Source organism: Triticum urartu, chromosome 2 (assembly GCF_003073215.2).
Source record: "Triticum urartu cultivar G1812 chromosome 2, Tu2.1, whole genome shotgun sequence".
Classification (NCBI taxonomy): domain Eukaryota; kingdom Viridiplantae; phylum Streptophyta; class Magnoliopsida; order Poales; family Poaceae; genus Triticum; species Triticum urartu.
In genome coordinates, this window is record NC_053023.1 from 751,345,184 (window position 1) to 751,356,555 (window position 11,372).

General features: G+C 48.2%; 1 protein-coding gene across 1 annotated transcript; it reads left to right on the forward strand.

Moving 5' to 3' along the window:
• The first annotated feature begins 6,435 nt into the window (after window positions 1–6,435).
• LOC125540509 (FT-interacting protein 4-like) lies at window positions 6,436–10,223 on the forward strand. Its single transcript, XM_048704120.1, has one exon. It carries the CDS (start codon window positions 6,610–6,612, stop codon window positions 9,733–9,735), a length of 3,126 nt encoding a protein of 1,041 aa, XP_048560077.1. The 5' UTR covers window positions 6,436–6,609; the 3' UTR covers window positions 9,736–10,223.
• The last annotated feature ends 1,149 nt before the right edge of the window (window positions 10,224–11,372 follow it).

Below are 11,372 nucleotides of genomic sequence, written 5' to 3' on the forward strand. Positions count from 1 at the left end.
ACCGGGCTGAGTCAGCAACATACCGGGTCAGCTGAGGCGAAGGACTAAACTTGTCTGGTTTGAAGAGTTGGGGGACTAAGTTTTGCCGGTTTTTGAGTTGAAGAATCAAATCTAGACTTTCGAAAGAATAGAGGGACAAAAAATATACTTTTCCCTTTGAATAATGTCTCTCATGTCCCTCCGTACTTCGACGATGTCCGATCTGGCATCAACGAAGGGTTGAAACTCCAGGTCTCTGTATTATTTTGGTGTGCACAACTATTTTTATTAGTATTCATGGTAGCCAACAAAACAAAAGTCATCAACAAATTTGGTAGAGCCATTGCAACATATGAATTTAACACATACAACCTAGTAGTCATCTTCTTTCGTTCTGATGGTTTAAAGAAGGAATAAACACCCTCACATTGTCCTTGCCACATCTGGTAGGATACGTCTAAGACAAGGATTTTCATCATGGTTACCGAGACCGACCACTAAAGGCAAGCTCTTCAGCAACTTGACAACGCCTTCTACTAGGTAAAGACACAAGTTCGTTGATGTTGAGCCCTACCAATAAAGGAAAAGAAAGATTTTCCATACGTAGAAATGAAGTGCTGCTAAGAATTTTTATACAAAACTTAGAGATATTGTCGTGGATATATCAACTAACTTCCTTTGGGAGATTAAGATTCTATGCGGATCAAAATTGTCTTGCGACTACTAGTTTAGCATAGTACAATGTGGTTGTATGCTTCAGCGAGGGGGCGCTGTGAAAATAAGTGTCCGCCTTGTTGGTGCAATGAAACCATACAACAATTTTTTTTATGTGCTTGTCCACTTGCAAGATGCCGTCGGACTATTGTTGGCTATAATTCCGGTATTCCTTGTAACTAGCATAGTGACCCAGGCAGTGTGTAGATTGTTTATTTTTGGTAAACAGACGTCCAATAGTAGTTGTGTTGTTTGAGGAAACCTTACTTTTACTTGTGAACATAAACCTTAGGCTCTCTGGGACAATTGTCAAAAATCATTTAGCGTAATACCAAAATTATTTATTCCATTAGTAACCTATTATGTGTATTTTGATTAAATATTGTTAGGTGTTATTCAAACGCCCTTTGTTATTTGTTACTTCCCTCATCTTTCCCATCCAACGGTCACCTCTCCTCTATGTGATGGCACCCTAGGCCTTGCTTAGAAAATAGAAGACATGAAAAAGGTGTATACTACTTTCAAATAGATAGATAGATAGAGTGCGCATAGCGACATGACGAGGACATGACCAAGCCAAAGCCAACGGCCGCTACTAGCACGTCCAACCAAGAGACGAGACTTTGCTGCCAATTATTCCTCTGGCCCATGGGCCTGCTTCTTCTTTCTCTTCTACTATTCTGCCAATGCATACCAACCAACCCCTCCTAAATAATCAGTATTATAAATATGAAAACACTCTTAGGAGTGTGATTAGCATAATTCATGTGTGGCTAGATAACTGAGACTCATATTACTAAAGGCAACAAATGAAAGGTAGCGTTAAGGGCCAACATATGTGATTTAGAGAGGAAAATGGTACGAAAGATTAAGGTTGTTGATAAGTAATATATACTATACCTCATATTCTATATTGTTAGGTAGGTTGCAAAAAGTGCCTGGCATCGTAGGAGCCGGTTGAGCCAAAACTCAATACGTTGGTGCTATATATTATCAACGTCGTCTTTTGTCGTTCACTGCTCATGGAAGTATTGGTCGATTCAATTAATCATATTTTTAATATGATTTATTATTACTAAGGTTATATTCAGTTTTCCTTTTAGTTTAAGCTACCTTTGTGTTTGGACAATTAATTTTATTGAGCTTGGGTCACATGTCCTAATAACAATTGATATGATGTGTTCTGTTTGTCATCTGCCCCCCTAGTTATCAAATGCGGATTTTCCATGGAATTCTTGCTTCATTTCTCCGAATGATAATGACGATAACATGTTGAGACCATGCATGTTAGAGCATCTCCAACAGACGCGCGGATCTGCGACGTACTAATTTTTTTTTGCAGCGCCAAAAAAGTGTTTTAGCGCGCCGGGCTAGTGTTTTGCTTTAGCAGAAGCGCTATATATTGCATGCCACAAGTAGCACTTCAGTAGGCGCGCTAAATTACAGCGTGCGCCCCCAGCACAAACAACATTTCACACTCAACATAGAACCAAGAAGATCAAACACACACAAAATAAATCAACAATAAATATTTCAACTATTATTACAACTCAAACAAATAGTTTATCTTCAATAGAATAAATAGTTCATGAACAATGCAACAAATAGTCAAAATACAACAAACATAGAACATCAAACTAGTTTTGTCGCCCATTACATGACCACCACTCCTCAACTCAATCCTTCTGAAGGTCATCATGTGTTTCGGCACATCGAATCGCATGATAGGAGGCGACAAAGCGGCTCACCCTCGTAGCCCTCCTCCGCACTCGTACGGGATGTCCCATCAACTCATACTGGGAATAGTCTAAATCTTGCCCATGCTCGTTCTCGATGATCATGTTATGCCTGATCACACAAGCGTTCATGATGTATCAAAGGATCGTTTGATCCCAAAATCAAGCCAGTCCTCTCACAATAGCAAATTGGGATTGCAAAATCCCAAAAGCTCTCTCCACATATTTCCTAGCCGCTGCCTGAGCATTGTGGAAATCAAGTTTTTTCTTACCTTCTGATGCCGTCAACGGCTTCACAAATGTTTGTCACCTTGGGTAGATGTCACCCGCAAGATAGTAGTCATAGTTGTATGTATGGCCATTTGCGACAAACTCCACCAGTGGAGTTTCACCATTTGCAGTCCTATTCATTTGTGGTGACCGTTGAAGAACATTGATGTCATTGCAAGATCCAGGCATTCCGAAAAAAGCATGAAAAATCCAAGTCTGATGATCGGTCACCGCTTCAACAATTATAGTGAAACCCTTTTTCTTGCAGTGGAATTGTCCATGCCATGCCTTAGGATAGTTCTTCCAACTCCAATGCATGTAATCTATTGATCCAAGCATACCTAGGAACCTGCGAGTTTGTTCATCTCCAAAAGCCTTGCGTTGTCTTCAACATTGGGAGCTCTCAAATATTCCGACCCAAACACTTGCACAATTCCAACTGCAAAGCGCTTGACACACATGATGACTTGACACTCACCCATGGCCAATTGGTCCTCAACTAGATCTGCCAGAATACCGTATGCCAACATACGCAAAGCGGCGGTCACCTTTTGAAAGGTGCTATGCCCGGGTTCTTCGACGACATTCCTCCTTTGCTGAAAAAACCGATCATGGCTCGCCAGTTTCCCCGCAATGTGTTTGAACAACTCGATGCTCATCCTAAAACGGAGCCAAAAGTAGGACTCGAGGTATGTGGGATTCTCCAAAAAATAGTTCATCATCAATCTGTTGTGGGCATCGATCCTTTCCCTCCAAGATTCTGACGACCGAAAATCAAACACCGTACTTTGGCTTTTTATTGACGTTCATAGCTAGGATCATTGCGGTGTCCTCCTCCTCTTGAAGATTAGCGCGGCTTATCTAGTGCATCTTTTGGAGATGCTCTTATACACATGATCACGTGCTATATCCAACCACCAAAAATATATATTGATATAGAGATTATGACGATATGTATGTAGGTGCTCCATTATTCATACTTGATATATAGTATGGCTAATTGACGCCGCCCAATCCCAAAAGATAGGATAAAATACAAGCTAATAATAATAATTCCAAAAAATAACCATACCATGCATGTGTAAACTCTCCAAGCATCGACTTGCCAATAAAGATTGATCACAGTCCTATCGCAACGAGAATCTGCGATTGGACACCATTTAGGATTGGCAAGATCGAGTGACACAAAAGTCATCTGTTCTCTTCCCGACTCCCCAAACCACCCATTTATAAAAATAGAAGCAGTTCCTTTTGGACAACTATAGTTTGCATAATTTTAAAAGCACAAGTTTAACCTTGCAAAAAAAATATATCATATATGTCGAGTCCTTTGTAAACGCTAGACATTATTTAGTTACACCACAAGAAAAACACAATGTTATTTTTTTCTGGAGATTCTGTGCATGACATACTAGAAATCGCGGAGGGTTGATCATGCTTGCTGTGTGCACTGATTCGGTGTATAACATAGTTGCCATAGTAACGAAGAACTTTCCATGAGATTAGATTTGATAAATTGTTTTGTCTATTATTTCCAGGACCCAATACCAACCCTCCTAAATTTTAAATACCAAAACAGTGGTGTGAGTACCTCAATTCATGGATAGCCACATAATTAAATATGTATTCATGTAACTACTATTTTATATTTTTGCATTAATTCATATAACTATTAGAAGGATGCACGGGTAACTGCAATTTTAACAAGAAATCAAGACGGCCGAGGAGTATTTAAAAAGAAGAAGAAGGTGTGTCTGGCATCGTAGGTGTCGGTTGAGCATTGCTAACACTTAATTTCTTGGTGCCACTCCATACATTATCAGTGCCGTCTTAAGTCCTTCGCTGCTCATGGCAGTAGTTCGACGTTAATTAACCAACCTTTCTCTTATTTTATTATGATCAATATATTATATGATTTTTCTTTTAGTTTTTGAGTTTGGAAGATTATTTGTATTGAGATTGGGGCCACATCTCCTAATAATTATTGATATGATGTGCTACATTTGACATCCGACCCCTAGTTATCACCATCCCATTTTCTATAGAATTATTGGTTCATTTCTCCCCATGATAATAATAATAATAGGTAGAGACCATGCATGCTATAAGTATGATAGCACGGTATGCCCACCTACCAAGCGGACATATGGATATGTACGTGCCCCATTATTATTATTTTCATATGCTCCATGATTGATTATTGATACAATGGCTAATTGACGTCACCCATCCCAGAAGATAGGATATAAATCCAGCTAATAGGAGTAATTATAAACATCACCAAATCATGCACAAACTTCCCAACAAAGATCATAGTTATCGCACCAAGAATTTGCAATCAGACTCAGTTTAGGAATGGCGAAACCGAGTGACGCAAAAGTCATCTTTTCTCTTCTCAACTCACCAAACCAACCATTTCTAAAGAAGAAACCAGCTACTTTAGGACACCCATAGTTTGGATGATTTTAATTAAAAACACAAGAATACACATTTTTTGGAATGTTATGGCATATATATCCAGTCTTACGTTTTATCTTGAGAGATCCGGCCTTACGTAAAAGCTAGATGTTATTCAGAGATGGCGGGAGAGTGATAGGGGAGGCGGCACGGGCAGCAGGGTGTGCTGGGGATTTACCGACAGCGACAAGGGTGACGGAGGCGCGAGCTCTTCCCTATTTATAATAAGATTTGCGTCTCCTAGACCATATTTACGGGCAACGAAAAATCATTTTGGGGGGATTTAAACGTTGTCAAGATGCGGTAGATGGCGTTTAATTCCTCAAAATTAAAAGTTTAGCCCTCATATTTAACTTTTGGGATGGCTAGAGATGTCCTAAGGTGGTAATCTAGTGTTACAATCATCATAGTGACCTGTTATGCAGCTATGATTCCCTAATTAACGATGTGAGCTTGGTTATTGATCAATGAAGTGAAGTGTGTTCCCCTAAAAAAAGCTATGCAGCTATTTTACATATGGATACAAAGTGTTGTTCATTTAGAACTACAAATGGATGAATAGCGCGTGCAAAAGATATAGGGACAATTACATTTGAGCCTCTAGTTGTGTCACACCCGTGTGTTTTGCCCCTAAATTCAAAAAACCCTCATTTCTATCCAAGCTCGTTTACTCCTCTTATGTTTTTGCCCTTTGACCGTTTGACTGCAACTTTGAAAACTTCATAACGAATTAATACTAACTCAGAAAAATGCAAATAAGATATCAAAATGATCGGAAAAACATCACCTATATGTGCATGCCATTTGCATTCATGACAAAAGTACTGAAAAGTCCCTATCTCAGTTTGAGCTCATATGATGTCTTTTGTCATGAATGCCCTTTTTGTCATGAATGCAAATGACATGCACATATAGGTGATGTTTTTCCGGACATTTTGATATCTTATATGCATTTTTCTGAGTTAGTATGAATTCGTTATGAAGTTTTTAAAGTTACGGTCAAACGGTCAAAGGGTAAAAACATAAGAAAAGCAAACGAGCTCGGGCAGAAACGAAGGTTTTTTAAATTTAGGGACAAAACACACGAATGTGACACAACTAGAGGCTCAAATGTAATTGTCCCAAAGATATATGGTGACGGCAACCAAAGCAACCAATAAACCCCGCCGACGATCGTCGACATTGGTCTGACCCGTGGGCCCATCTTACATACCACCGCCCAGGCCAAAGGAAAATAAAATAACAACCAACCCCTCAAGATTATCGGTATTATAAATAGTGGGACACTATTACGAGACACGCGCCCGTCTTCTTCGCTTCTTTCCCAAAACAGAGCACCTACCAACCGAGCCAGAGCGCAGCAGAGCACATCCATGGCCGGCCGCCGCACTGAACCCCGGCCGTCCTACACCGCCTAGCCAGCCATCCACAGTAGTGCCCGATCGCCGCCACCATGAAGCTTGCCGTGGAGGTCGCGGACGCGGCGGAGCTGTCCGCCAAGGACGGCGCGGCCGGCTGCAACGCGTTCGTGGAGGTGGAGTTCGACGGGCAGCGCCAGCGCACGGCCACCCGGCCCGGCGACCTCTCCCCGCAGTGGAACGAGACGCTCGTCTTCGACGTCCGCGACCCGGCCCGCCTCGCCGCCCTCACCGTCGACGTGTCTGTCCAGCACGACCGCAGCCTCAACGACCACAACGCGCTCCGCCCCCACGTCTTCCTCGGCCGCGTCCGCGTCTCCGGCGAGTCCGTCGCTCGCTCGCCCGACGAGGCCTTCCTGCAGCGCTTCCCGCTGGATAAAAGAGGGCTCTTCTCCCGCGTCTCCGGGGACATCGCGCTCCGGCTCTACCTCGTCCCCGACGGGCGGGACGGCGATCGCGTCGCGCAGGACCATGCTGCTGCTGCTCCGGCCATGGACACGGGCGGTGGTCAGCAGCAGAACCAGCAGCAGCCTTCCCAGTCCGCCGCCGCCAGCTTGGACCCCGAGAGGATGGTCCGGAACGTCTTCTCTGGCGAGGCGCCCGCAGGAGCCGCAGCTGCCTCTGCCTCGGGAGGGCCGGCGGCAGAGACCAAGGGGAAGAGCGGCCACGACACACGCGAGTTCCGCTCCATTCCGGCCTCGTCAGGTGGTGGTGGCAACGAGCCTCGGCGCCACACGCTCCACGCCATGGCGGCGCCGCCCCCGCCAGCGGGGCAGACGGTGGTCGTGCCGAAGCCCGCCGGGCCTGCCCAGGCAGCGCCCCCGGGCTCGCAGTACGGCCTCACCGAGACGAAGCCCCCGCTGCCGGCCAAGATGGGGCCGCGCTCTGGGACGGCCAAGATCGCGTCCACCTACGACATGGTGGAGCCGATGTCGTACCTCTACGTGACTGTGGTGAAGGCGCGCGACCTGCCCTCCATGGACCTCACCGGCGCGCTGGACCCGTACGTGGAGGTGAAGCTGGGCAACTTCAAGGGCGTCACGCGGCACCTGGAGAAGAACCAGAACCCGGTGTGGCGGCAGACGTTCGCCTTCTCCGGCGCCCACCTGCAGGCCAGCCAGCTCGAGGTCATCGTCATGGACAAGGACACGCTCCGCGACGACTTCGTCGGCCGCGTCGTCTTCGACATGTCCGACATCCCCAGCCGCCTGCCGCCCGACAGCCCGCTCGCGCCGCAGTGGTACAGCCTCGCCGACGCCCACGGCGAGCGGTTCCGGCACGGCCACCCCCTCGGCGAGATCATGCTCGCCGTCTGGATCGGCACGCAGGCCGACGAGGCGTTCCCGGAGGCGTGGCACTCGGACGCGCACTCGCTCTCGCGGGAGGGGCTCACCAACACGCGCTCCAAGGTGTATTACTCGCCCAAGCTCATCTACCTCAAGGTCTCCGTCATCGCGGCGCAGGACCTGATCGCCGCCGACAAGGGCCGGCCGCTGGCGCCGACCATCGCCAAGATACAGATGGGCAGCCAGATCAGGCGGACGCGGCCGGGGCAGCCGCAGGGGTCGGCGAACCAGGCGTGGAACGAGGAGTTCATGTTCGTGGCCAGCGAGCCGTTCGAGGACCCGCTGGTGGTGACCGTGGAGGAGAAGGTCGCCGCCGGCCGCGACGAGCCCATCGGCCGCATCATCATCCCCGTGGCGTCGCCGTACGTGCCGCGCAACGACCTGGCCAAGTCTATACCATCCAAGTGGTTCAACCTGTCGCGCGGCATGACGGTGGACGAGGCGGCGGCGGAGGCGACGACGGGGACCAAGCACCGGGAGCACTCCAAGACCTTCGCCAGCAAGATCCACCTCAGGATGAGCCTGGAGACGGCGTACCACGTGCTGGACGAGTCCACGCACTACAGCAGCGACCTGCAGCCGGCGGCGAAGAAGCTGCGGAAGAGCGCCATCGGCGTGCTGGAGGTGGGCATCCTCAGCGCGCGCGGCCTCGGCGGCAACAAGAGCGCCTACTGCGTGGCCAAGTACGGGTCCAAGTGGGTGCGCACGCGCACGCTGCTGGGCACCGCCGCGCCGGCGTGGAACGAGCAGTACACCTGGGAGGTGTTCGACCTGAGCACCGTCATCACCGTCGCCGTGTTCGACAACAACCACCTCCACCACAGCGACGGAAAGGACCAGAGGATCGGCAAGGTGCGCGTCCGCCTGGCCACCCTCGAGTCCGACCGCGTGTACACGCACTACTACCCGCTCATGGCGCTGACCCCCGGCGGGCTGAAGAAGACCGGTGAGCTCCACCTGGCCGTCCGGTTCACGTGCACGGCGTGGGCCAACATGCTGGCGCAGTACGGGCGGCCGCTGCTGCCCAAGATGCACTACAGCAACCCCATCTCCGTGCTCCAGCTGGACTACCTCCGGTTCCAGGCGATGCAGATGGTGGCGACGCGGCTGGGGCGGTCGGAGCCGCCGCTGCACCGGGAGGTGGTGGAGTACATGCTCGACGTCGACTCCCACATGTTCAGCCTGCGGCGGAGCAAGGCCAACTTCTACCGCATCACGTCGCTCTTCTCCGGCGTGGTCGCGGTCGGCAAGTGGTTCGACGGCATCTGCAAGTGGAAGAACCCGCTGACGACCATACTGGTGCACGTTCTGTTTCTGATACTGGTGTGCTACCCGGAGCTGATCCTGCCGACGGTGTTCCTGTACCTGTTCATGATCGGGGTGTGGAACTACCGGCGGCGGCCGCGGAAGCCGCCGCACATGGACACGGTGCTGTCGCACGCGGAGCAGGCGCACCCGGACGAGCTGGACGAGGAGTTCGACACGTTCCCGACGTCCAAGCCCTCGGACGTGGTGCGGATGCGGTACGACCGGCTGCGCAGCGTGGCCGGCCGGGTGCAGACGGTGGTGGGCGACCTGGCCATGCAGGGGGAGCGCGCGCAGTCGCTGCTCAGCTGGCGCGACCCCAGAGCCACGGCCATCTTCATCACGCTCTCCCTCATCGTCGCGGTCGTGCTCTACATCACGCCGTTCCAGGTGGTGGCCGTGGTCTTGGGGCTCTACATGCTCCGCCACCCCCGCTTCCGGAGCAAGCAGCCGTCCGTGCCATTCAACTTCTACAAGCGGCTCCCCGCCAAGGGTGACATGCTCCTATGATCTCCTCTTCTCTTCTCTTCTCTTCTCTTGTTTTTTTGCATAGGGTTATCTAAATTAATTACGGTACATATATATTCACTACTACTACTACTACACTACAGTACACTACACAATCGATCACTTTTGTCTGTGTGATCAGAGAATCTTGAAAAATAAGAAAGCTTGGAATGGAGTGGATAGATACTCTGAACATTCGGAAGCTTCGTCTCCATCAATAATTAAAAGGGAGAGAACAAAGCGGCAGATGCGGCATTGCTTTCATCCAACATATTTTTTGTTCCACTACATTCCATACCGTGCTTTTGTCGGTGCGGTGTGAATATTTTTTTTGTTTCACTTTTGTCTGTGTCTACACCAGTTAGTCAGACACCATGGGTGGTGTCCATCTTCTTCTTCTTTGGATACGTGTAGCGTGCGGAATAAAGTTGGTCGACCAAGCTAACGGGAATAAATAAAGCCTCACTGTGCTAGCAGTGTATTCCATGTTCGACGACTGTTGTCTCATTCATATTCATATTCCATTATTTTATTCAGAATGCAGCATCAAGGTGGAGTATATACGAGTAGCATTCTAAAAGTAGCTTGTCCTAATCCTTGTTCGAATTAGCATGTCTCTTGAAGGATCCAACTCCACGGAGGCAGCTGATGAGATTAGATTAATTAGGCACAAAAGGTGGGTGTGGCGGTGCCTCCTATACATATACAGTGGTACGGTAGTAGGGCCTTCCATTGTCCAATCATTTCTCTTTTTTTTTCTTTATCAAGTGGTGAAGTGGGCACATATATATAGTGTGTATGCATATGCATGAACGGTTCCATCGATCTGGCTGTCCACTCGGATTATCCAAAGTTGTAGAATGCTCAAGTAAAGCGACATCAATCATGGATGCATCATGGATGGATGGATCGGATCGCCTTTAGAAACTGCACTACACGGATTAGTCATGCCCGCGGCATGGCATTGGCGAGCTTTTTCTTTCACTCATTTCATAGAGTAGCATGCATTTTCAAGGTAGGTCAGTAGGTGGTTGCAGTGCAAGGAATGGAAAGGTTGTCTGATTGGGCTCTCAGTCACTCGGTCGGAATATATTACTCAATCGATCGACGTTGGAAAAACCGTGAGTGGGTGCGTGGTACACCATGCGTTGCCCTCCCTCGTCGCTCACCCGACGCTCATCCCATCGTCAATCAATCACCTTTGAATTATGGGTACAAATATAATAGGAAGTTTCCCCCGCCTTCTTCATCACTGGGCAAGGAGGACGATCGATCTCGTCTAATAAATGGTTGAAATGGACAAGAATCCAGAAATCGATCCATCAACCACAAGCTTGAAATGTTGATCAGTTTATTAGTTGATCGATGACGACGCTGATGTGAGGGTGGTTTGACAATAAGGCTAGCTTGTTACTAGTAAATATATTTGACCGTCTCATGCCTGCTAGTACAACAGAAAAAATAACTAGTTTAGAAGTTCAAATGAATAAAAAAGGCGGCTTATGAAAAAAGCTGAGAAGGAGGCGGCCTATTATTTAAGCTATCAAAAGAACTGGCCTGAAAACTCCCTCCGTCTCATGCGTAACGTTGTAATAGATCAGCTATAAAACTAATATGAAACGAGGCGAGTGGTACTTTGT

Excerpts from the sequence above, each read along its gene's own strand:
- LOC125540509 (XM_048704120.1), top strand. The coding sequence starts at position 6,610 with ATGAAGCTTGCCGTGGAGGTCGCGGACGCGGCGGAGCTGTCCGCCAAG.